Source organism: Zootoca vivipara, chromosome 3, assembly GCF_965207765.1.
Source record: "Zootoca vivipara chromosome 3, rZooViv2.hap1.1, whole genome shotgun sequence".
Classification (NCBI taxonomy): domain Eukaryota; kingdom Metazoa; phylum Chordata; class Lepidosauria; order Squamata; family Lacertidae; genus Zootoca; species Zootoca vivipara.
Window position 1 is genome coordinate 17,488,787 of NC_142586.1, and position 27,762 is coordinate 17,516,548.

Sequence of the window (27,762 nt, forward strand, 5' to 3'; positions counted from 1 at the left end):
CGAACGAACAAACAAACAAACAAACAAACAAACAAAATCATATCTGATTCCTAAGCCAAGCATCTGCATTCCTCTGTGACATAAAACATGGATACGAAGTGATGTCACTAATGGAACAATACAGAAGTTCCAAGTGAGATTGTTTTCCACTTGGTTAGCCAAAGCATCTGAGGGGCAGAGGGGAAACGACGAAGAAAGAAAAACACAAAGAAATTTCCAACAAAGATGCTCACAGCGATAGCAGATACAGATTGCAGATACAGACAACCTAGAAAGTTTGCGCTATAGACTACAGGCATGTGGAGAACCAAAGAGCTACTCAAAACCAGCAGCCTATCCATTTCCCTTTGTGCAAATTTGGTGTTTCGGAGACTGTCCTCTCTAGGAGGTTGTTTCTTTAGTGTTTTTCTTTTTCGGAATCAGTTGTGTCCAAAGGATTTCCTTACCTTTATTGCTGGGTTGACTAGCACAGTCAAATGATGGTTAAAACATTGCACTAAAAGTTGTTGCATGCAGACAGGTAGCTGCTGGGTGGTGGGCTCAATGACAGAGCCCATGCTTTGCATGCAGAAGGTCCCAAGCTCCAGCATTTCAAGATAACAAGGATCTAAGGTTGGTCAGCTCAGAAAGGCTTCTCTCATGGGACCCCTTTCCCTGTATTTCCCCATCATCAATGGCACAGAATACAGCACGAGGGTGCTCCTCTCCTGTGCTGCCTTTGATTCTGCTCAGTCTTAGCCATCTATCTGGCACATATCTGCTGGCAGAATGGCTCCAGTGGAAGTGCATTTTGCCCGCATATCTGCAACGGTGCCCGTGTTTCTTGCATTCTACCAGTGCAGTAGGACTCCCACAGCCTCACTGTTGATGCGACATTGGTATAAGATCGCACCCTTAGACTTTCAAAAAAATGTTTTCTTAGGGGGAACGGGCCACCATCTGCTAACATTTTTGCCTGGTAAGCTGCCCATCTTATTGTAAAATTCTTTCAGAGGAGTGTAACACTAGTTTTCTTTCCAGATTATTATTTGCTTCCAAGAAGGCATGCTTTGCCATTCCTCATACATCCCCCCCCTCCTGGTAAGCAGAAAACTAGCAAGTCAAGAAGGGTATAATTCTTCTATATGCTAGCTTTCTACAGGGTTTTGATGTGGGAAGGCATATAAGCATATGTTCAGAAATCAGTCCCGGGAGGAGCGTTTTATGAACGCCACAATTCAACTATTGAACAGCAATGGAAAAACTGAAGCATTCCCTTGATTCATCCTGGGCCTGTCTGAATTTTTTAGTCTTTACTAACATGAGATTTGTACTTGACAACTTTCCGCCTATGGACTGATTCCCATTCCTATTTTCACACAGTCAAAGTCGGAACAAGTTGGCATTTCTGACAAATGGTGTTTGATCCGAACCAGAGCTGTAAACAACCCCACTTTTGAGATCACAGTTGAGTACAGTCAAACCTCGGTTCTCAAATGGCTCTGTTTTCGAACATTTCGGCTTCCGAACACTGAAAAGCCAGAAGTAACTGTTCCAGTTTTCGAACGCTGAACGTGCTACGTGGTTTCCGTTTTGAGTTTCCCCTTCTGCTTTCAGCTTTTGGTTGTCGAACGTTCTGGAAGTCGAACGGTGTTCTGGAACGGATTACGTTCAACAACCAAGGTTTGACTGTACACCCAGGTTTGGTAGTGGCTGGTTGTGGTGAGGGAGAGCCATGGAGTCTCTCTTCAGGCACTGGGAAAACTGCGGCCTACCTGGACCAGGCTGGGCGGGGGAGCTGTGGCAATCTTACAGGTATATCCATGCAGCCCCAAACCTATCATCACCCCAGCCCCACCCCAGACCAAACCCACCCAGGTAAGTTGTGGTGATGAGGGGGATGCCCCACAGCTCTCCCTTACCACATCTGTCAGGGGCTGGACTGAGGAGGAATGGTGGGGACCGTCGCCCCTTCCCCTGAACCTTCCTGAGAACAGGAGAACAGTATAGATTTAGAACAGTGGTTTGCAGAAGGACATAGTTCAGAGGCTGCAGAGGGCAGAAGCTGGGAAATATTGGAAGAGGAACAGCAAGAAGAAGCACCAGAGGAGAGATAGCTGACAGACTTGGAAAGCATTCCTGACCCACCCTCCTCAGGACCAGATGGGAATTGAGGGTAGTAGAACAGAGAGCTCAGAGACAGAAAGCTCAGATTAGCTGATGCAGGAGTGACGTAGAAGAGGAGAGATATAGGGGATGGGACTTAGAGCAATGCCATATTTAGAGAAGGCTGCATTCCTTAATCGCTCTCTGTGAATTATTGAATAAATTGCTTGGTAATAACTTTTATCATTTCTCTGATTCTTGACTGTTACCGTGGGAGGGATCTGATTCCCCAAAGCCTGACAACACCAGTGGTTACTGCCCTGATTCAACAGGGATACTAATGTATTTCCCCCCAGAATCCAGCAAGTGATGACACAGACGAATATTCATATAATTGGATCAACATTTGGTGGTAGAAGGAAACTGTATAAAGACGCTGCTATATCCATGTTTGGATCAGCCTTCCATTATTCATTTAGCTCCGCAGTTAAGAGTAATAATCCACATCATCCCTATCTCTCTAAAGATTCCCTGGAATTCTTGAATTCATCCTTGGACTGGTCCTTTAGTAGTTAGGAGTCTGGCTGTGGATAAAGGCATTTGACCCCCCTTCCCACCCACACCAAAGCAAGCTCAGATGTTATAAGTTGGAGTGGTTGTGATTAAATAGCATGTTTGATATAGGCTTTGGATGAGGTAGTATGGCCAATGTTTGTCTCCTGCCTCCTTTTTCTGTCCGCTGTCTCCTTGTGCTTTACTTGAGTCTTCACAAACCCATTCAAGCCATATGGCCCCACTGGCGGTTTTTGTTCTTACCAGAGGGAACTCTGGAGGTTCCTCACTGCGAGAAGTAAAGTTATAGGAAACCAGGTAGAGGGCCTTCTTGGTGGTGGCGCCCCCCCATGGAATGCTCTCCCATCAGATGTCAAGGAAATAAGAAGAGAAGAAGAAGAGTTTGGATTTGATATCCCGCTTTATCACTACCCGAAGGAGTCTCAAAGGGGCGAAGAATCTCCTTCCCCCTCTTCCCCCACAACAGACACCCTGTGAGGGGAGTGGGGCTGAGAGACTTCAAAGCAGTGTGACTAGCCCAAGGTGTGACACGAACCCGATTCACTAAATTACGAGTCTACCGCTCTTAACCACTACACCACACTGGCTCTAAACTACCATCTGACTTTTAGAAGACATCTGAAGGCAGCTCTGCATAAGAACATTTTTCATGTCTGATGTCTTAAAGGTAAAGGTAAGGAACCCCTGATCATTAGGTCCAGTTGCGGACGACTCTCGGGTTGCGGCGCTCATCTCGCTTTACTGGCTGAGGGAGCTGGCGTACAGCTTCCGGTTCATGTGGTGAACCAGAGCAGCACACGGAAACACTGTTTACCTTCCCGCCAGAGCGGTACGTATTTATCTACTTTCACTTTGACGTGCTTTCGAACTGCTAGGTTGGCAGCAGCTGGGACCGAGCAACGGGAGCTCACACCGTCGCGGGGATTTGAACCGCCGACCTTCTGATCAGCAAGCCCTAGGGCTCTGTGGTTTAACCCACAGCGCCACCCGCGTCCTGTCTGATGTCTTGCTGTGTTTTAATTTGTTTGAAGAGGCTGAACTGGCTGGGGCAAGCTGGTCAGATAGCTGGTCAGATGCGTGGCAAATAAATAATAAATTGTTGTTGTTGTTCGGCCAAACAAGGAAGCCCATATCTGACTTGGGCTGGTAGGAAGAGGAAGGGCTAAGTCACTACTGCTGGAGGAGGTGAGATTGAGAAGCCCTTCCATCTTGGCCTCACGTCTCTCTTGACATGAAATTTATGACAACTGGAGGGGAAGGGATAGGGCAAATCCCAAGGTAGAAAGGCTCATTCTTCAGATGAACTCCTCCACAACAGGAAATTTTAGATGCTGGAAATGCGGCCTTATCTGAATCGGATACATCAAATGGCATCAGCAGTGGTGAATGGGACCATGTTATAGCACTTCTCCCTTGTGCCTGAGCCAATGAGGACACCTGATTCTCAAGCTTTGACACCTAGCACTAGGGGCCGGCCCTTATATCTAACTCATTGTGCATGATGTTTCAATTGTCATCAACCCAATTCGTTATTTATTTTATTTGGCAAGATTTATAACTTTTAATAGATGGGTGGGGTATAAATAAAACATTATTGTCATCATTAAACACTAAGTAGTATACTATAAAACAGTATATTCATCAACTATATATTTTGGAAAGCTTTTTTTTTTGCTCTTTCTGCTGTCTATGCATTTGGACATCTCTTAAGATGATGATGATGATGATAATAATAATAATAATAGTAATAATAATAATATACAACTTTTATTTGTATCCCGCCCTCCCTGACCGAAACCGGGCTCAGGGTGGCTAACAACAAGTATATAACATTGGTATAAAATCAAACAATAATTAAATGACCTCCTAAAAACAAGCCAGGATCAAAGATATTATACTCTATGGTGGTCCTAAGATGAAGGAACAAGTTTATGTCTTTGTTTTGACACAATTTGACTCTGTTTTGAATCAGGATGGCAGACTACACCTTTCAAAACTGCACTGATTTTTTTTAAAAGTCTTAGCATTCTCGAACGCCTTGTTTGGCCGAACTTTCTGCTAGTTAATTTTTCTAAAATAAAAAAACCAGTGGCCATAATAAAATTATCAAATCTATAAATAAAAATTAATCAATGTTGTAAGCAGCCTGTGGCACTACAAAAGTCAGAAATGTTAAATTAGCACATGCTTCTTTAAGGATCTGCAAGATTTCGGTTAGTCATTCTATTATCTCTTAACGTTGAGGGCAATAAATTTGGGAGTTAAAAAAATTGAAAACCGAAGCCTATGCATTAAAGGTCAGACAAATTTTGCTGCTCTGTAGACGTGCTGCCTTGGGACGTCTTACAGTTTTGCAGATATGTTGCCACACAAAACTCTCAGATGACAGGCTATTTCACTATTTCCCCTAAATACTACTGCCCCTAGAGACTGTTTGGGGTGCTTGGGTGCGGTTAGGCTGGTCCTGCCTAATGACCCATATCTGACAGAAGTATTTCCGCATATGGGTCTTTTTCAATATCTTCTCAATCTCACCTCTCTCTCTCTTTCCTTCCTTCCTTTTAGCACGTTGCATGACTCACTGCAAGTGAGTTCTCCTTCAAACGCGAACCTCAGGAAGGATGTCAGAAACCCCCAAACTGTGCTTAATATTTCTTGGAAGTCATGAAGCGTTTTCATTATCAAAGCATTCAAGCTTCATGACCAATATTTATGATGGAAATAAAACTGACAGCTTTTAATATTTTTTTATTTGGGGGAAAAACAGCAACCCATAATTATGGAAACCAAACCAAAATGGGGTTTTGTTTTGTTTTTTTGACACAGGGCATCTGTAGGGAAATCAAAGCTTTCGCCAGCAATAAAGTGACCTTGTTAAACTTTCCCCTCTTTCTCTATTTCGGAAACAGGGCAAATTATAAAGCAGAGTCACTTTGACAAATGAATAGGTACGTAAACATAATAAATCCTTTAAAAGCCATTCACGTCTCTTCACTAAGTTAATACGAGCATCGCACTCTTAAATAGGGAAAACCTTAGTTCACTGGCAGAAAGAAAAAAAAGAGGGAGGGAGGGAGGGGGAACAAAGCAGACATGGATTTTCTCTCAAGCCACACTTGGGAAGGTGAATTGTCCGACTACATTAAGCAAACATTTTAGTCAGGCATCACACAGGAAAATAAACAGTAGCAGAGGAAATGTGAAAATAGGAGAGGCTGCTATTCCTTGGCCTCCTTTCCTGGAAGGCAGGTGGTAAAATATAACGTGTTTCCACAGGTAAGGGAAACACTCTCCTGAAACTATATATTATGGTTACAGGTAGGTAGCCACGTTGGTCTGAGTCGAAACAAAATAATAATAAAAAATCCTTCAGTAGCACCTTAAAGACCAAGTTTTTATTTTGGTATGAGCATTCGTGTGCATGCACACTTCTTCTTTTTCAGTGTATCTGATGAAGTGTGCATGCACACGAAAGCTCATACCAAAATAAAAACTTAGTTGGTCTTTAAGGTGCTACTGAAGGATTTTTTAAATATATTATGGGATATCATTCCTAACGTCAAATAGCACTGGGTTTTCTAGCTAGCTAGGTATAAGACAGGAGCTGCAAAGGCGCTTTAATGAAGAAGGCATTCCAATTTGCAGGAGACTGCGGGCATATCCGCTTGTTCTGCAGGAATGACTCGGTATGCTTATACAACTTCTCTCTTTGCTCAAATGTACCTCGGAGCTCAGCCATATACCATGCCATTCGGAAAGCACAAAGTGAAAGGGCACCATACAGGATTACCAGCTTTCTATGGGTGCCCAGGGCCATGGGTGCCATGCAGTATGCATGGCCCTGGCACCGAAATTTGTGGGTGCCTAGCCCCAGGGAGTTGGCACCTATGGCACCATAGGATATCTGAGTGGAAGGCATATGAAAAAGGTAGCACGGGAATGTTTCTACACCACCATGGAAAGGGCCGTTTATAGCAAGATTATGAAAGTTTGTACATATTTTCCACAGTGAAAACCCACAAAACATTTGTAGCGGGTTGTACAAAGCTTATTAGATCCATGCTTAGACACTGTCAGAGCTCTCATTTTTGGGATTGAGATTAGTTGTTCCAATGAAATAAGCAAAACCTATGTCCAAGGGAATTTACTGAGGATCAGGGCATCACTCTCACACTGCGGCGTTCTTAATGAATACCCACTCTTTTCACAATTCCTATTTGTTACCTCTTAGTGTTAACCAACCAACGGCTGTGAATTACTGATTCATGCATGAATCACTGTGATGCACAGTACTGTATAATGAATCATGCTTAACACACACAACAAGATACACTCCTAGGTTTCCGCTTTTCTTTTTGTTGAGGTTCAGCTGAAATGAACAAGAGGTCTGTGTTGAAAAGACAACAATAGGTGCCCAGGGGCAATTTCGAAAAATTGGCACAACTTTTTTGGGGCAATTTTGCCTCCCCCTCGCCCAAGAAAAGCTCAACAACTTCTTTTGTGTCCGGATTTTTGCTTCTTCAAATACGGCAAACCTAATTTAACGCTTAAGCCCAAAATTTAAAATATCTACTACCATAATTACTTGGGCCATTTCCTAATGGTGGCAGCAGCAGTGCCATGGAAGGATTTTTAAAAATTATTTTTAACCAACTCCTGAAGCTTAAAATCTTATCTGAGCACCTGCAGTGTTTAAAAAGCTCCAAACAAGAAAGGATAACATCCCGCCCACCATTGTTTTCATTCTAGCCAGAATTATCTGTATTTGAAGGACTTGAACGATGAAAAGTACCAGCTCATATTACAAAACTGGCCGATTCAACATGGGCTGAATGGATCCTCTCAGAACTAGATGAATGGTCTTGTCATGTCAGCAACATGTAAGTTAACCCACATTTATTATCAAAATGCTGCGTAATGTATATAAAGTAGGGACATATTAGGAACGTAAGAAGCTGCCTTAAATTGAGCTAGACCAGGGGCTAGCAAACCTTTTCAGCAGGGGGCTGGTCCACTGTCCCTCAGACCTTGTAGGGGGCCAGACTATATTTTGAAAATAATAATAATGAATTCCTATGCCCCACAAATAACCCAGAGATGCATCCTCTATAATAAAGTCCAAGTATCTCTGCGTCCAGTCCCTGTGTCCATGGGATTGCGCTACTGCGCATGTGCCCCACGGACAGCCGTTGGGACTTGGAGCGCAGAGACGGAGCGCTTGGCCGGCGCGTAAGGGAGCTCAGCCTCTCGGCGTTCGAAGCAGCTCGCGCGAGATAATCCAGAGGACGCGCGAGATAGCCCTGTGCTCGCGAGCGCGCTGTCTCCACGCAGGCACACTTGCGAGGCTGTTTACTTCTCGCGTGGACTTACTTCTAAGCGGCAGCGGCCGTTACAAGTGGCGGCGGGCGAGCAATCTTTAATGAAAGCTCATCAAATTAGGATACAGGGAAATGAGGTTGTAAAAAAGTCATCACCCTATTTCCCACTCTTTGGCCTTCTGATCAATGCTTTTTGCTTACTCTGAAGATCTCCAAACGCTTATCATAAAACCTAATTTTCAACCTCCACTCCAACTACTCCCATCCCTTTTAATCCTTGGCATAATTATTTTTGTTTGCTACAGATTTTCACAGCCCTACTTCTGACTCATCTATACTCAGCACAGGAGGTTGGAAATTTTCTGGAAAATAAAGCACAGTTGCAGCACAGTCCAACTGCCGACCCTTCGGTCCAAGGGTCCTAGAATGCTACCTAGGTATTCTAGGTGCGGAGATTTCAAAAGAACAGGAAAAAATGTTTATGTATGCTACAACGGCCGCCCAGATACTGTTATCCCAAAGGTGGAAAAAGGAAGCAGTCCCAACCAAAGAAGATTGGCAAACCAAGTTAATGGACTACGCTGAAATGGCAAAATTAACGGGAAAGCTCAGAAACGAAGATGACAAGAAATTTTTTAAAGGAATGGGAAATGTTTATTATGTGCTTACAAAAGTATTGTAAACAGGTTAATGCATTGGCAGGATTTTAAGAACACTTGTAATTTCAGAAATAATGTAGGAAATTTGAGGTAGAAAAAAATAATTTGGAGTAGATATGATATGCAGCTGAAAAAGAAATTTAAGGAACCAGGGATGGGGGGGCGGGGGAGTCATGGGATTCAGAGAATCTCATTTTATGGATTTGATATTGTTTTTATGTATATTTGTCTTTGTGGTTGTTGTTGTGGTTGTTTATTTTCTATTTTTGTTGAAAATTTAATAAAAATATTATATATATATATGTGTGTGTGTGTGTGTGTGTGTGTGTGTAAAGTGGCGCTGTGGGTTAAACCACAGAGTCTAGGGCTTGCTGATCAGAAGGTCGACGGTTCGAATCCCTGCAACGGGGTGAGCTCCCGTTGCTTGGTCCCAGCTCCTGCCCACCTAGCAGTTCGAAAGCACATCAAAGTGCAAGTAGATAAATAGGGACCGCTCCGGCGGGAAGGTAAACGGCGTTTCCGTGCGCTGCTCTGGTTCGCCAGAAGCAGCTTTGTCATGCTGGCCACATGACCCGGAAGCTGCCTGCGGACAAACGCCGGCTCCCTAGGCCTATAGAGTGAGATGAGTGCCGCAACCCCAGAGTCGGACACGACTGGACCTGATGGTCAGGGGCCCCTTTACATTTACCTTTTAAAATAGAATGCCACACACGACCAGCAGTCGAAAAAACCTAACTGTCCCAAGTGGACATTTATGGTGCCTCAGACACATATTTCAATATTAAATATAAATCAGACCTTAGATTGTGTTAACAGCAAGTTCCATTTCTGATTGAACACTCATTGCTTAATATCAGTAATAGGCAAACGCCGGTCTGTGTGCAAAACCACCTGCGCCACCACTAACTCACGTCTTGTAACAAATCAAAGGGGACCTTTTAGCTTCTGCTAATCTCTTAACTACAGGCTTCAGGGAGCCAGGAAACTGTCAAAAAAGCATAGGGCTTTCTGAATACTTTGTCTTCAACCCTGGAAAAGCGTTGTGTTGGCTTTTAACCTCTCCCCATGGCCAAAAGTGAAAGAAGGAGGAAAGGGAATGAGAAAGAGCTTTGCTGCTTGCCCAAAACTGGCACTCTAATTGCCAACAATTAGGCTTTCATACCCATCAATATGCTTTTCTTAATGTAAAGCAGGAAGAAGAAGACTGTTACTGGGGGTGGGGGTGGGAAACGGAGCAAAAAGTCCATTTCAAATGCTGTTTCCCAAGATAAGATTCCTCCCCTCTCCCTGGTCTCTTCCACCATTTCCAAGTATCATAAAATAAACCGTCTCCATTACTCCCCTGGTCAATAAACAGGTTAAACAAACAAGGAAATTCCTCAAGAGAAGCCACAGATTCAAGATTGCAAAGAACGGCTGGCCCCGTATAGGCTTTTTTCCTCCCCCCCCCTTACTGTGCTTATCTGTATCTTCATTGTCATCCAGAAGTTAACCTCTGACCTACAAGCCTGCCTCTCAAAAAAAAATGAGAAAGACTAGCAGTGTTTATCCATTATGTAACGTCTGTGCTTTTGTGGAAATTTTACCGAAACAAATGGAGGAAGTTTGCCCGTCAAGCCAGTGGACAATAAATCCTGTACTGTATAGACACAGGCCTGTCTGCCCTCACCTTAAAAACCAATACATATACGTCTGTCGGAAAATATTTTTTCAGGTGGTACATTAATAAAATTGATAGAAATATGTACTGTACTGCTCTTTTAAAGCATGCTACAAAGTAACAATGGGTTGCCTTCAACCAAGCTGTCATACCTGATTCATTGCAATCGATGGACATGATCAAATACGGTCCATTGATTAAAGCAGGTCTACTGTGAGTAGGATGGCTTGGTTGGATCAAATCCAAACTACATTGCAAACGGTTTTCTTTTTTGTAGAAGCCCACTTTCTAGAAGAGCTTGCATCTAGCAGTTTATACTGTTTCTACAACTGGAGAAAAATAGGAAGTCTTCTGAACAGACCAAGTTGGGAAGTTCCATTATTTCCCAAGGGGAAATGCTTGGGGATCTCATCTGTGCTGCAAACTGTGTAAAAGTGTTAAGGCTGGGTTTTCAGAACAGATCTTTGCTAATTTAAAGAGAGAGGGTGTCCACATGCTATTTCCCATTGATCCCCATGATTACAGAGTTTACCGAAGAAGCAGTAGACATCTGCCTAGGCTACATTCACACCATATATTCATAGCGCTATGATTCTACTTTAAAGAGTCGTGGCTTCACCCCAGAGAATTCTGGGAGCTGCAGTTTGTTAAGGATGCTCAGAGTTCTTAGGAGACACCTATTTCCCTCACAAAGCTACAATTCTCAGAGAGGTATAAGAATCAATCCCTCTTCAAAGGGAAATGATCTTGCTAATGTGAGCGTTTTCTGGATCAGCACCAGGGTTGTGTAGTGAGGAGCACATGCTAATGCAATTTCAGTTGTTGAGTCTTCCTATGTACCTGGGAGCAAAATCTTGATTTTAGCAAAAGTCTCCCATTAACCAACAACACAACCAGAACCATGCCGCAGGTCCTGCTCTTTCTTAATGGTGCTTTGCTTTTTAGCCTGGGTGGAAATAGGGCTGGGTGCTTAGGTCTTGCTATAATTAAGTTTTCTAAATCTCATTTCCTTTTGAGAGGAGAGAAAACATATTGTTGTGAGTAAGCTCCGGACGTGGTAACGAGTCCCTGGCAGGTTAGTTTGTTCTGACAGATGCAGAACTTTTAAGGAAACTTTTTACCATCTTTTCTGCCCTTCATCGTGGTTTTTATTGCAATTACAGCAATGAGGCAGATGTTCCTGCCAAAGGTAACACGCATACATTTTTTAATGAGTTGACACAAACTTCCTGGAGAGGAGGAACAAATTCATTTGCTGAATATTTCTGAGCCATACCTAACAGGTTATTAAAGGGCAAGAAGAGGATATGGCCCTAACCAAGTTTGTTCCCATTTTCTTTCCCCCTACAAATTCACAGAGGCAAAGTTGAATTAGAATAGGCAAGATTGCCGACCAAGATACTGTCAGTTATTGCTAATCCGAAGCATATGCTATGGGCCACGCCACTTCCTAGATTACTTACCTATACAGGAAGGTCTAAGAGCTTGTTGCTATATAAAACTCTTTCCCTCTCGAAGTCTTAATGTTTGTAGGCATTTCCTTTGAACTCAGTCAACCACAATGATTCATTTCCAGCGAAGGCCACTCATTGAATTCAATGAGTACTTAATTTTATTTAAAGGCAGCTAGCAAAGTACAGCCAAATAAAACTAGTCACTCTCAATACCGGCTAATTACGTAAAGAGATTTCGAAAGCTGTCAGAGAAGGGGACCAAATCCCAAAATGGTGTAACGCTATTGGAGTCAAAGGAACTCTTTTGCTGCATTGCAACAGTGAAGTTTCCAGTGCTTCACCCAAATACCACAGCGTTCTCTCTCCTTGTGCCTGAAATCATTCCCTTAGCCAGAACAAAACAATTTCTGGATCCCAGTTTGCTTAAAATAAGGTCTGTCTGTGGCCTGTGAGTCCCAGCTCAGGTATGGATGGAGAACCAGCAACTGTTGGCCCAATATTGTCACCAAAGAACGTTCACCTGGCCATATAGGCTTTACCTATATGGTTTTGCTGGGTGTTATACTGGATTGGACGAAGTGAATATTGTTTTTATATAGCAGACAGATGAAGAATTGGGAGTTGTTTATTTTCTGAATCTTATTTTGCTATCTTTCTCTTTTAACCTCTTTTTGACTCTTTTAAAAAAGTCCCCCCTCTATTTCTTTCTCCCTTCCCCCCCTTTTGTATTTTTACAGTGGTACCTTGGTTCTCAAACTTAACCCATTCCGGAAGTCCGTTCCAAAACCAAAGCGTTCCAAAACTAAAGCGCGCTTTCCCATAGAAAGCAATGCAAAATGGACTAATCCATTCCAGACTTTTAAAAACAACCCCAAAAACAGCAATTGAACATGAATTTTGCTATCTAACGAGACCATTGATCCATAAAATGAAACCAATAAACAATGTACTTCAGTCACACAATCAATCAATCAATCAATCAATCAGTAGCTGAACTGGGTTCCACACAGTCACAAAAACAAAACAAAAAAGCCGCAAAAACAAAAATGCAAAACAAATAGCAAAAACAGACAGACCTCCTCAGCGTAACACTCAAAATGGAAGTGTGGAACTCAAATTGTCAGCGTAACTCTCAAATCATCAGCATAGCGCTCAAGACAAAAGTGTGGCACTCAAAACAGAAGCATAACACTCAAAACCAGGCATCCCCAAACTTTGGCCCTCCAGATGTTTTGGACTACAATTCCCATCATCCCTGACCACTGGTCCTGTTAGCTAGGGATCATGGGAGTTGTAGGCCAAAACATCTGGAGGGCCGCAGTTTGGGGATGCCTGCTCAAAACGAAGCATGGTCGGCTTCTGAAAAATGTTTGCAAACCGGAACACTTACTTCCAGTTTTGCAGTGTTTGGGTTCTGAGTTGTTTGAGTACCAAGGCGTTTGAGAACCAAAGTACCACTGTATTGTATTTAGATAAAAGTCTTGGTTTGGTTAAAATAAAGGAAAAGATATTAAGTTTCGTATTTTTCTCTATAAACCTAAATAAAATAAAATTTAAAAATAAATTAATCAAGGGGCATTGAAAAAGACAATTCCGCTCGGCATGTCTCGATTTCACGTGAGCAGTAAGTCTGCATGCATTCTGCTCTGCCAATCCAAATGGGGTCTTTCTGAATGCATGTTTATTCCTCTGCCATGTTCACATCCACGGTGCCCTGCAACGAGGTGCGCCCGATCGTCACCGTCGTCTGGTACATCACGGACTCCACACTGCAGCCCTGCAGGGGTGCCGGATCAGGGGATCAGGACCGGCACCAGGCCCTGGGGAGGTGAGGTGGGTGCCCTGGGAGGTGGCAGCGAGGGCGCGGCATGCTGCAGCACCAGCAAGGCCTTTGCGCCGGGCCCATCCTTGCCCACAGCTGCAGCCATCTTCCCAGCGCAGTGGGTGGTGGCAGTGGCCGAGGCAGGGAGGCAGGCTGGCCTCCGAGGCAGGGAGGAGGGCGGGTGGGCGTATGGGGAGAGGCCCGGGCTGCCCACTCTCAGGCGGGCGAGGAGGCCGCAAATGGGAGATGGGGCATATGGGGTCCACGGCGCTCCTCTCTCCTCTGCAATCCCCTCCTGAACCTGGGCGGGCCGGGTTCAGGACCCTGGCAGGCTGGATCTGGCCCGCAGGCCATAGTTTGAGGACCCCTGATCTACTCCAACCCCCTGCAATGCAGGAATATGCAACGGTCTCATATGGGGCTCGAACCTGCAACCTTAGCTTTGTCAGCACCATGCTCTAACCCAGTGTTTCCCAACCTTGTGCCTCCAGATGTTTTCGGACTACAATTCCCATCATTCCTGACCACTGGTCTTGCTAGCTAGGGATGATGGGAGTTGTAGTCCAAAAACATCTGGAGGCACAAGGTTGGGAAACACTGCTCTAACCGACTGAACTATCCAGGCAGCTCTTGGCTGTGAAAGCAGACAGCAGGACTACATGAGGTTTTGTCTTATCCAACAAAGCTCTTCTTAAGTAAACGCTGCAGATCATGGAAAGAATGGCACTCAGAAGGCTATTCTGGAAATCCATGAGTTTTCCCTACACAGCAATTCATTCCTTTTTTTTTTTTTTGAGACAAGGCATTTTCGTTTTTCTTCAATTCTGTATTGAGGAAAACAACCAAAACAACCACTATACGCTTAAGTCCTTAAAAACTTCTTATCACTGGGTTATTTCCCCCTTAACATCCATATCCTTCAAAACAGCATGCTAGACAGGAATATTTAGGGGAAAAGAGGAAGTATTACTTGCTGTTTCTACTCACCAACACAATTGACAGTGAGAAAATCTATAGTAGCCGCTAGTGCAGATTCATCTGCGTGCAGTAGGGTAGAAGATACCAAACGTAACAAGAAGTGTTTGATTCTGTCTGGGAGAATCCACACGAGGTATGAGAGTATGTACAAGGGATAACGAAACCAGGAGAGCACGGGTGTCATGATCTTGCCTTGTGGGGACTCAGCTATACGTTCCACTGTAGGAAACAGCAGCAGACCGCGGATAATCTGAAAAGACACAAAAGGGAAAATGGTCAAACAACGTGCGACTCGGAGAAAAGGTAGAATTTGATTAGTTTTCACTCCCACTGCCCCAGCTGAATATATTCCTGAATGGAAGCTTATGCTGCAATCCTATATACACTTACCTGGGAGTAAGCACCATTGAGCTGAATGGGACTTACTTCTGAGTAGACATGCATGGCACTGCACCGTAAAGTAGCAAAAACATGAACGTCCCTCCCTAGAGTCACTAAGGTTTCTTCCAGTCTTGAGAAAACAATGGGTCACACAGTGCCTCTTTGAGTTCTTAGAAACTCAAAGGTCTTTAAGCAGAGGCTTGACAGCCATATGTCAAGAATGCTTTGATGGTGTTTCCTGCTTGGCAGGGGGTTGGACTGGATGGCCCTTGTGGTCTCTTCCAACTCTATGATTCTATGATTCTAAGTCAAGGTACAAACATGAAAACATCTTTCTTGTCCATGGGCCGTGAGTGCAGATCACCCCTTCGAGGGTTTGGAAAAGGGCTCCCCCCCTATTTTACTGAATTCTCTTTCCTTGATCTAAGCCAGGGGTCAGCAACCTTTTTCAGCCGTGGGCTGGTCCACCGTCCCTCAGACCATGTGGCGGGCCGGACAATATTTTGGAAAAAAATAAATAAATGAACGAATCCCTATGCCCCACAAATGACCCAGGGATGCATTTTAAATAAAAGCACACATTCTACTCATGTAAAATCACCAGGCATGCCCCACAAATAACCCAGAGATGCACTTGAAATTAAAGGACACATTCTACTTATGTAAAAACATGCTGATTCCCGGGCCGTCCGCGGGCCAGATGGAAAAGCCGATTGGACTGCCACACGGGCCTTAGGTTGCCTACCCCTGATCTAAGCAAAATCCCCTTCTTCAACCTAGTAACTCAAAATTCTGAAATACATTCAGAAAAAATAATTTTCATCATGTATTTTTCATTTATTGTTATCAGTTTTTTCAATTTGTTCTGGTTACAGGTAGGTAGCTGTGTTGGTCTGGATCGAAGTAAAATAAAAAAATTCCTTCAGTAGCACCTTAAAGACCAACTAAGTTTTTAAACTAAAAACTAAAAACTTAGTTGGTCTTTAAGGTGCTACTGAAGGAATTTTTTTATTCAATTTGTTCCACAGACTCTTGCCAAATAAAAGCTCTGGAATTCCTAGCCCGCGACAGTCAAAGCTTTGCCCCTGGTGAATCCAGCCAAGAGTAGCCTTCCTTACACCTAAGTAAGCACGGCACGCAAATATTGGAGTGAGGGATCGCTCCGCATACTACAACCCCGCCTGTACTTCTGCGTGATGGAGGCACCAGTCTCGGTGAAGAAATGAGATCCATTTGCACAAATACAAATGCGCATGTAGCTCGACCATGTCCATCGGAATGACTTGGGGAAACAGGCAGGCAGGGAAAGGCAATGCATGTTATCAGGGGGCGCTGGCACCAAGGACAGACTGCTCATCAAAGCTTCGGCAGGCATAATCATGCATGTGTACGATTGTGCACATGGTGTGTTTATGCGTGTCTATTCTCTTCTATGAGAGCAAACTGTTTTGAATATGAAATAGAAAACATATGTGGGTGTGCAGATCACTTCCCTCTCGTTGAAGGGAATGCAAAGCTCTGCTTTTGTTACGAGCTGGCTGGCAGGTGGTTGAAAACGCTTGGAGACTGATATGAAATTCTCAACGTTTGCAGATTTCTGAATCTGCACGGATGCTTTGTTTTAGAGTGCCTGGGACCACCCAGCCAGATGGGTGGGGGTATAAATAATAACATTATTCTTATTCTTATTGTTATCTTGGACTCTTTGCTTGAGACCACCACCTTGGAGAAATGAACAAATTCAGCTTTTGCCCTTTGCTTGTTGTTCTCCTGCCCATTCATCGAATGTTGGGTGGCACGTTCTTCATTGAAAACATATTTATAAATAATAATGTCAATTATACTAAATTACTCTTTTTTTTTTGAAGGAGAGCTTATACTTTGAGAGACTGGGGTGGGGCTCCAGGGTAACAGAAATTCAGTAGGTATTCTACAATGTGGTTCGGCTTTCAAGCACAAGGTCTTATAATTAGACAAAATGGAAAACAAAATGGGAAATGTTTGTGCCCTATCACGCTTTAGGAGAGAAATATTTTGAAAAGGCTTTCTTCTGTCAGCACAAAGGAGGAGGTCAACTACATCTGAAGAACTCTGTACAACATCCAACACTATGCACTGGGTTGGTTCTGGATGAAGAAAAATGCATTCTGGAAAGAAAGAAAGAAAGAAAGAAAGAAAGAAAGAAAGAAAGAAAGAAAGAAAGAAAGAAAGATATAGAGCCCTCCCTTCTCCCCACTTTAAGACGTCCAACAACTGAAGCAGAAGAATACTGTGCTGTACTAATATTAGATTACATTGTGGTTTTATGCAATTAAAGTTAGAAGCAGCTCTGCTTCCGAGGCAGATTTTGTCCTCTTCTTTTTTTTTCCCAAATAAATTTTTATTCAATTTTCCAATTAACAAATTAAAATAAAAAAACACAATCTTTTATACAAAACATCTTATATTTTCCTCTTACATCTTGCTCTGCCGAGCTGTGACTTCCCTCCCTCCCTTCATGCGGGTTTCTTGTTAACTCCGTTTTTTGCAGTTCCTTTTTAGCTTTTTTAGTCAATTCGTAGGATTTATTTCAATCCTGCAAGTGTTTTTAAAGATCTACAGTTTTTCTCCATATAGTCCACATATTTACTCCAGTCCTTTTGAAACCTCGTCTCTCCTTGGTCTCGGATCTTGCAAGTCAGTCTAGCAAGTTCAGCATAATCCATCATTTTCATCTGCCACTCATCGATTGTTGGTAATTCCTGTAATTTCCATTTTTGGGCTAACAATGTCCTAGCCGCGGTTGTCGCATACATAAACAGTACTTGATCTTCTTTTCTAATCTCTTCTCCTATTATTCCTAACAAAAATGCTTCCGGTTTTTTTGGAAAGGTATATTTAAACATCTTTTTCAATTCATTATATAACATCTCCCAAAATCTTTTTACCTTGTCGCATGACCACCACATATGATAAAATTCACCATCTCTCTCTTTGCATTTCCAGCATGCTTTATCACTCATTCTATACATTTTAGCTAATTTAAGTGGTGTTAAATACCATCTATACATCATTTTATATATATTTTCCTTCAAGGCAGTACATGCTGTAAATCTTAAGGTTTGGTTCCATAATTTCAACCACGCGTCATATTCAATATTATGCCCAAAATCCTTTGCCCATTTAATCATCACCTCTTTTGTCAACTCATCTTTTGTATACCATTCTAACAACAAATCATACATTTTTGACAGAAGCTTTGTTTTGCCTTCTAGCACTTCTATTTGGAATTTGGACCTTTTATCCTCAGATTTTGTCCTCTTCTTGGGCACATCATGGTCCACAGATGGGGGGGGACTGGCATGCTACACTTACAACTGGGGGAAAACCCAACAGATCTAATCAAAGAAACGAGGACCATCAAACACTGTAAACATCTTCAAGAGCCATATTTTCCACATATCTGGAAACATGAATATAAAACGTACAGTGGTACCTCTACTTACGAATTTAATGCGTTCCGAACGCACATTCATAAGTAGAAAAAAAAAGTAAGTCGAATCCCATAGGAATGCATTGGGAGAAAAAATTCGTAAGTCGAAGCAACCCTATCTAAAAATTCGTAAGTAGAAAAAATCTAAACCACATCCAAGATGGCAGACGGAGCTCCATTCGTAAGTAGAAACATTCGTAAGTAAAGTTATTCGTAAGTAGAGGTACCACTGTATTCTTAAACAATAGCTCACAATGCATCTTGAATGACTGAAGTTAAGAGACTTGCAGGCATCCTTTTTAACAACGCTCACTGAGAGCCAGTTTGTAGATGATGGAGCTTTTGCGCATCTTTGTCGGGAGGGATTCCGTATAAATGGAGTGGCAAAGCGAGAATGGCCTTTTTAGGTGCCCTGGTAGAAGAGGGCAATGAGGAGGAAAGGCTGACGGGCCTCTGAGGTGCGGGAAGAAAGCTAAGTGATTTAAAATAGATAGGGCAATGGAATGTGTAACCTCTTTAGTTCTTTTGTTTTTTAAGGGTATCAATAAAACAACAGCTGATGGGAAACGGGAATTGAACATAAGGAATGGATTGTGAATTACAGATGCCATTATAGATGCAATGTGAATTATAGGTGCCATATCAAGAAGCAAAGGGGGAAAACGGATATATCTAGAATGAAGAGCGAAAAGTCAACTTTTTTGGGGGAAAGCTGCACATGCAAGATGATAAGAAGATAGGAAAGGGAAATTAACATAGAAATAATAAGCAAGGATTTAGAACAGATAGGCAGGGGGATGTGTAACCTCTTTAAGGGTATACAATATTGTTTGGTAAATATACAAGTAAAAAAGTAAAGGTAAAGGACCCTTGACAGTTAAGTCCAGTCATAGATAACTCTGGGGTTGCGGCGCTCATGCCAAGGAAGCCGGCATTTGTCCGCAGACAGTTTTTCTGGGTCATGTGGCCAGCATGGCTAAGCCGCTTCTGGTGCAACAGAACACCAAAACCAGAGCAGCGCATGTAAACGCCATTTACATTCCCGCCGGAACGGAACCTATTTATCTACTTGCACTGCGTGCTTTCGAACTGCTAGGTTGGCAGGAGCTGGGACAGAGCAACGGGAGCTCACTCTGTTGCGGGGATTCAGACCACCGACCTGATCAGCAAGCCCAAGATGCTCAGTGGTTTAGACCACAGCGCCACACGTGTCAATGGAAGTTGAACGTAAGGAATGGATCCTGAATCAGAGATAAATGTGCAATACTAAGCTGTAATGGGGGGGGGGGACAGGAACGCGTCTAGGACGAAGAGAGGGAAGTCAACTTCTTGTATTAAATTTGATGTAATATGATGTACTGTAGCTTGGCATTGATTTATTAAAAAATCGGAAAAAACCAATAAACATCAATTGGCAAAAGAGGTGCAGGCAGAAAGCAGGGGGTGGAAATGCTCAGCGGGGGACAAAAATGGGGTGGTGGTGATGAGGGTCAGTTGAGGAGGGGAGAGTGAAAAATGTCACTATTATCATCTGAGTAATGTTGGAGGGTATGAAAGTATAATCCTGAATTTGCAAGGATATATACGCATGGCTGGGGTACAGGGTCCGTGGGGAGGAATGTAGGTGAGTGAGGTCAGGTGGAAATGAAATGCAAAAAAGAAAACTGCCAGGAAAGCGCTTTTGGATCACATTTAACTTTAAATAGGAATGATAAAATTTCTATGAAAATATTAATATTTAATGTGTTCCACTTAATTATGAATGCAGCCGGCAATCTACCAGCATACATAAATTCTTGAATACTACATCGCTCTTTCTTCCCTTCTTCCGAGGATGTTTCAAAGATGCGAAGAGGGAAGTAACGTACCATTGCACGTCGTCTCATGTGTGGTTTTGACTATTCAATGTACAAACGTTTCACTTAGTAATCAATATGTTTTGGACCAAATTTTACACCAATTTACACAAATTACACCAAATCTTAGCTTTCTGACTTTAACAAATGCAGCATAACTATTCTGGTGTACAGTGATGCCCAAGTGTCTTTGAAGACATTTCTGTTTATCATGGACGTTATATTTCCATCTCGTTGCAGATGAAGTCAAAAAACCACAAGTCTATAAAATATCCTAAGCAGATATTTCAAAACTTGATATAGTATTTATTTAATCATGTTCAGAACCCCCACACATTCCTTTAATGTTTGCAAATTTAGGTCAGCCAGTTAACTGCCAGTTCTACCCCCCCCCAAAAAAAAACCTTGAAGAAGATTATAGACTACTATTTCAAAGCATTCAAATATTTTGGGATGGATCTCAGATCTAGCTCTTCATTTTAACATAAGGAATCTATATCACCACCTACATTCTTATGAACCAGTGTAGGATCCCTCACGAGATTCTGAGTCCCCCCAAAACTTTAAAATGCACAGCCCAGGGTTTCTCCTGTTGCCCACACTCATTATTAACATATTTCCACTGACTGAGAGGCTTCCTAGATGCTTCTGCCTATCTCCTCTGTTTACCAGTCAAAATAATCATTACCAGCAGGTCCCACCCGTCTCTAGCATCTCTGTTCCATAGAAATGGCTTGGGCAGGGCAATAGATTCTGCTGACATTTGCCCTTTTTAATCTGTTAGAAGCCATGGAGGAGAAAAAAGGCTAGAAGATTATAACTGAGGCGGGGTGGTGGATTAGAAAACTCAACCCACCCTAAGCCCAACAGAACCATGTGTTCTTTCCCCCCCCTTTCAAATAATTTTTATTCATTTTCCAATATCCACAAAAATAAAATCACAAAAAACATAAAACAAAAATAAAACATGAAAAAGAAAAACATAACAGTTCTTACATTTTTTTTTTACTTAACATTGTGGACTTCCTTAATTCCCCCCACACTGGGTCCATTTTAAAATCTCAATTAAGCAATTTTCATTTTGTATCTTAAATCATTCTAACACATTTTATCATTCTCTCTCAACTATTCTATTCTGAAAAACGTCCACTATCCTCCACCAATAATTAATCAATTAATCCAAATCAAAAATTATTTTCCCATCCTCTATCTTTTATTTCTCCCCTTAGCCTAAAATTTATTACCAAAAAAACTTTCCATGAATTCAAATATTATTTTTTCTAACATAATAACATTTAATCACTTAAAACTAAATCAGCCCCCCTTCCCCTGGATTCAGGGTCTCCCAGATGATTCAGCGAGTTCCATAAGTCATTCCAGTTTCGGACCATCTAAAGCAATCAAAAAGTAACATCCATTATTGCTCCTCATCCATTATTCCTGTGGATGTTCATCTTTTGGAGTCTGCAGAGAGAGATTTCTCTCACAGAACACGCTGTAGAAGAAGCAATCTAGCCAGCCTTGTTTCTGTAGGAACCTTTTAAACTTAAGGTAAGGTAAAGGACCGCTGGACAATTAAGTCCAGGCAAAGGTGACTATGGGGTTGTGGCGCTCATCTAGCTTTCAGGCCGAGGGAGCCGGCATTTGTCCACAGACAGCTTTCCGGGTCATGTGGCCAGCATGACTAAACCGCTTCTGGCGCAATGGGACGCCATGACGGAAGCCAGAGCGCACGGAAGCGCTGTTTACCTCCCCACCACAGCAGTTCCTATTTATCTACTTGCACTGGCATGCTTTCGAACTGCTAGGTTGGCAGGAGCTGGGACAGAGCAATGGGAGCTCACCCCATCACAGGGATTCAAACCGCCAACCTTCTGATAGGCAAGCGCAAGAGGAAGTAAGGAGAAAGAGTGTGCATGTTTCCCCCCCTCTTCAAACTGTGCTTTCTCACTTCACTGACAAAACTGAAATTCTCCGTCAGAGAGCCAAATAGCTTGTTGGCTCACGCAACGCCAGTAACAGATTCAACGGTGGTTGAGGTTCACTTCCACTCCTGAGGAGGAAATAACTTTGGAGCTTGCTCGCTTGCTTTTGACGAATAACCTGCTTTGAATTATTGGGGCAGGTGCGCGCGCACAAACAGTTAATGTAATCAACATCAACCAACAAGAATGTATGACTTGGATTCCATGCTATGTATGTAACTTGCAGTTCCCAATGAACCTCAGACTTTGATCAAATCAGCTGGCAGGAACAGGAAGCAATCCATTATTTTTATAACTGATGGCCCCAGAAAGAAAAGCTGTATCCAAATGCAGCGCTTGTAAGCTGCAGAGCACCAATCCATATAAAAGAAAGAGCCACTGCATGTAAAACAAAAAGCATAATTTAAAACAGTGTCTCCCAAACTTGGGTCTCCAGCTCTTTTTGGACTAAAGTTCCCTGACCACTGGATCATCCCTGACCACTGGATCCTGCTAGCTACGGCTGATGGGTGCTGTAGTCCAAAAACAGCTGGAGATGCAAGTTTGGGAAACAGACTTAAGACAGCTTGCGCGTGCGGGGGACGACGACGACGACAGGACAGTGTGAAAATTTCACAAGCGCTCATAATAGATCACTAGTGATTGCCAACTCTTTGAAGAAACCTATGGAAACCAAAAAAGTTGTATCTGTCAGATAGAGTGGTATCTCGCAAGACGAATGCCCTGCAAGACAAATTTTTCGCAAGTCGAATGCGTCTTGCGATCTGATGGTGACTCGCAAGACGAATTCATTTTGCGAAAAATTCGTCTTGCGAATCGCAGTTTCCCATAGGAATGCATTGAAATTTAATTAACGCGTTCCTATGGGCAAAAAAAGAAATTTCAATGCATTCCTATGGGAAACCACGATTCGCAAGATGAATTTTTTGCAAAACGAATTGACTCGTGGAACGAATTAAATTCGTCTTGCGGGGCACCACTGTACAACACTTAATTTTGATATATTTTCATTCACTTCCATGTTCACCAGCTGTGCCGGCAGCAGGAAAGTCCTTATCTGTCAGGTAAAATCTGATGCAATTTTAAAAGGCAATGTAATGATGTATTTAGAGCTAGTTTATGGGCCACTTTTGACTTAACGTATCACACAAATCACCTTTTTGTTTAAGGCACATAGAAACCAGTAGGCAACATCACTAGGATCAAGAAAACACATTTTATTATGAAGGATGTAACATGAAGGTTTCTATATCATAAGAAAAAAAACCCACACTGATCCTTTATCTGGTCAAGATTACTGTACATCCAAAGCAAGCTTAAAACCTGACGTTGCCGTTTATATAAGCTTGTAATTATATAGATTGGAATACAATAAACCAATCACACCCATTAGGGAACAAACAAATGACTTTACAATGAATCCAGTCAGTCCCACAAATGCACTGCACATTATTATGATTGTTGTTGTTGTTGTTGTTGTTGTTATTTGCATAGCTCCCTATACTGTACCCTTAAGTCTCAGGGCAGGTCACAACATAAAATCGCAATATAAAACACAAAATACATAATAAAAACAAGAAGAACTCAATAATCCCCCTTCCTCAACCCATTTTGAAAGGGCAATGGATGTCCATCAGCCCAAAGCCTGGTTAAAGAGGAATGTTTTTGCCTGGCACCTAAAGATGTATAATGAAGAAGCCAGGTGAACTTCCTTGGGGAGAGCATTCCACAAATGGGGAGCCAATGCAGAAAAGGCCTGTTCTCATGTTGCCACCCTCTGGACCTCTCTAGGAGGAGGCACACAAAGAAGGGCCTCAGAAAATGATCTCAGGGTCCAGGTAGGTTCATATGGAGAGAGGCAGTCATTGAGGTATTGTGGTCCTTCTGTTCCACAGCCTAACCCAGGGGTCTGCAAACTTTTTCAGCAGGGGGCCGGTCCACTGTCCCTCAGACCTTGGGGGGGGCGGGCGGACTATATTTTTTTTTGGGGGGGGATGAATGAATTCCTATGCCCCACAAATAACCCAGACATGCATTTTAAATAAAAGGACACATTCTACTCATTTAAAAACACCAGGCAGGCCCCACAAATAACTCAGAGATGCATTTTAAATAGAAGGACATTCTACTCATGTAAAAACATGCTGATTCCTGGACCGTCCACGGGCCGGATTTAGAAGGCGATTGGGCCACATCCGGCCCCCGGGCCTTAGTTTGGGGATCCCTGGCTTAACCCTTCCCTCCCATGGTCACAGCTACACCAACTATTCCCCACTAACAGACATTCAAGAGCAGGCTTGAGGAAGGGAAGTAACCTGAAGTTTCATCTCACCCATTACTAATCCAGTAGTTTAGGCCAACAAGCCACCCAGAGTACAGAATGGAGAAGCGAGCCATATACTTACCCTTCCTGAGCAAGGGGTTATCTAATGGACCCTAAAGGGCATGCAGCATCTTACATATTAAAGGAACTAGGCACCATGCCATTATTTCTTTAGTCTATTCTATTGGGGTCTGGGTTTTTAACGTCCTGTGTGAGTTTTTAGTCATAATTTTATTTATTTATTGTAAGCTGTTTTGAGGGTTCCCCCTACCATCAAGCGGTATCTAAATTTTGTGAAATAAATAAACATGCCGTTATTTCACTGTGTATGGAAAACGCATGCCAGGGCCATGTGTTGCCAGGCGCATAGCGCGCAGCAGATTTTACAAAGCTCAGAGCAAACCGCTTGAATAACTTTTCTTGTTTTTTAATATCAAATTAAACTATTGGCATATTTCAGTGCTTGCTCTCTCTCCTGTGGGCCGTTGAGGCTATAAATTCCTTGTACTCGCTTGTCTTCACTTTTACATGCGATACGAGAAACAAGCTGAATGGTGTCTCTGTGTAAATAAATAAATCAATACCACCCCATAAGCTATAAATTGAAAAAAATGCATTTGCATCTGGCTTCGTATGCTAGGCTATCAAGACATGTTTATAAACAATAAGTCAGCCCAACTTTGCTCTGCCAATGAGTGATGCAAATGTTAATATGCTCAGAACATGTTCATCCAACTAAAGAAACCTTGTTTGTTTTTCGAAAGCAATCAGCGAAGATTTCCATGCAAAGAGAAACATTTACTACTGTTAAGGCAGTCCAAACCAGTTAACAGACTTAGTCATTCTCAATTATTCACCCCGTCGTCCCCCTTGTGTTTCTAGAAGGTGCAGCTATTTGATTGTCTTTCAGCCCATCTTTGTACAATACTGTATGTAAAACTTAGATTAGATCTCTTGGGATCCCCTTAGGACATACACACCTGTGTTTCAGCAGACCAGACCTCTGACGATACATTTGCTACCCTGCGCTAGCATTACTTGAAAGAAAGAAAGAAGGAACATTTGGCACAAAATCAACTCCCTTGGAATCTGACAGAAAGCCTGAAACGTTTCCATTCTTATTTCAGTATTAAGTTGAAAAGACTATGATTTATTTCACATAAGAAACAAATCTTCTGTTGGAAAGGCTTCCTTGCAAACCACAAATGTGTTTTGTAACTAAACCGAAGGAGATATGTTGCATTTTGGCATTGTTACCTAGCTTTACTTAGTGATACCGCAGTTCGTAAGTCGAACTTTGCAGGCTCATAATTCCTAAATGTATGTTGAACCCTGGGTTTTATTCCAACAAACTTTTTATATATTTTTGTTTTTCAAATCAATATGGGTTTTGAGCTGATGTATATTTTATCTGCCTGTGTGGCACACAAACTCACAAATTTTGTGCATGTTCATATGTTAACTGCTGTAACCCTTTACTTTATGAAGGAAATGGGAAAAGTTGTTTGTACTTGTTCTGTGTCTGCAACATAAAACACTCCCCTTAAAATTTCATTTCAATGGATGCTGGAACTAGACACCCTCTCATTCACTCCAAACAGAGGAAAGAATCAAAAAGCTGCTCTCTGGGACAGCTCAGTCAGTAGAGCATGAGACTCTAGACTTCAGGGTCATGGGTTCAAACCCTACATTGGGCAAAAAGATCCCTGCATTGTAGGGGGTTGGACTAGATGACCCCCACGGTCCCTTCCAACTCTATGATTCTATGTATGTTGGTTGCCTTTGCTTTTTCTTCCCCTTTCTAATAAAATTGATATTTGGTTTCCTTAGTTTTAAAAGGCAATGCTCTGGAATTTCTTTGCTAAAACATTTCCCCATGTGCCAAGAGTGGCGAAGCAATACCTTGTATTCTAAAGATGATTCACAAAGATTTGGTGCTTTGGGGAAGTGAATCCAGTGGTGGAGCATATGCTACCCAAGTCAGGCTCATGGCCTGCATGGGGGAAGTGCGTGCTGCTTGTGGGGCGGTTGCGCACCAGCCTTTCTGCTGCTCCAGAGATGCGGACACGGAGCAATGGATTCAAGCTACAAGAAAGAAGATTCCACCTAAACATTAGGAAGAACTTCCTGACAGTAAGAGCTGTTTGACAGTGGAATTTGCTGCCAAGGAGTGTGGTGGAGTCTCCTTCTTTGGAGGTCTTTAAGCGGAGGCTTGACAGCCATCTGTCAGGAATGCTCTGATGGTGTTTCCTGCTTGGCAGGGGGTTGGACTGGATGGCCCTTGTGGTCTCTTCCAACTCTATGATTCACGCTGCCTGGCAGCCCCGTGCAGCTTTGCGAGGCTGGGGCAGACTGCCCAATCCCAGTCTCGAAAAGCAGTGTGGGGGTGTCAGGGACCGTGCTGAGGGCGGCTGCACTGGTGGCACTAGCAGAGGAAGAGTGCGGTGGGGGGAGCGCACTGCCCCCAGCAGCGCAATCCCGGTGGGGGGCCATCATGGCTTTCCCCCACCTGCACTGGGCGCCATGCCCCTGCGGGACATGCACCACACCCCCGGGATGCGCGCCAGCCACACCACTTGCTCTCCGCCCCCTGGTGCCGGAGCATGAAGCTCCGCCACTGAATGGTGGGAGCCTCCCCCTCCCCCTGCTCATGATCAGAATCCTGAATCTTCCCAGGAGCCATGGGACAGTATAGATTTGGAACAGTGGTTTGCAGAGGGACATAGTTCAGAAGACAGAAGTTGGGAAGAACTGGGTGGGGAACAGCTAGGAGAAGAACTGGGAGAGAGAGAGAGTTAACAGACTCACTTTTGCTGGAAAGTGCCCATCCGCTGAGCCCAAGGACAAGGAGGGCAGATAAGGTGGCAGCACAGAAAGCACAGTGGTTGAGAGATCAGGTTGCAAGACACAGAATTGACGTGGGGTGACAAAGGGGGAAGTGGGGGATATCCTTAATTGGGAGCACCTTCGTCCTAGGAATGGATTCTTTGTTTTCTCGCTATGATCCTTAAAAATCTCTAAATGGCAAGAAGAAGAAGAAGAAGAAGAAGAAGAAGAAGAAGAAGAAGAAGAAGAAGAAGAAGAAGAAGAAGAAGAAGAAGAAGAAGAAGAAGAGTAGTTTGGATTTGATATCCCGCTTTATCACTACCCTAAGGAGTCTCAAAGCGGCTAACAATCTCCTTTCCCTTCCTCCCCC

The 27,762-nt window shown here is 43.0% G+C and overlaps 1 protein-coding gene across 2 annotated transcripts in view; it reads right to left on the reverse strand.

Moving 5' to 3' along the window:
* Positions 1-27,762, reverse strand: part of LDAH (lipid droplet associated hydrolase) — a 105,911-nt gene that overhangs the window by 22,230 nt on the left and 55,919 nt on the right. For both annotated transcript variants that reach the window (XM_060272438.2, XM_060272439.2), the window contains one exon: positions 14,559-14,799. In XM_060272438.2, coding sequence (XP_060128421.1) covers positions 14,559-14,799 — 241 coding nt within the window. The remainder of the gene's footprint in view (positions 1-14,558; positions 14,800-27,762) is intronic.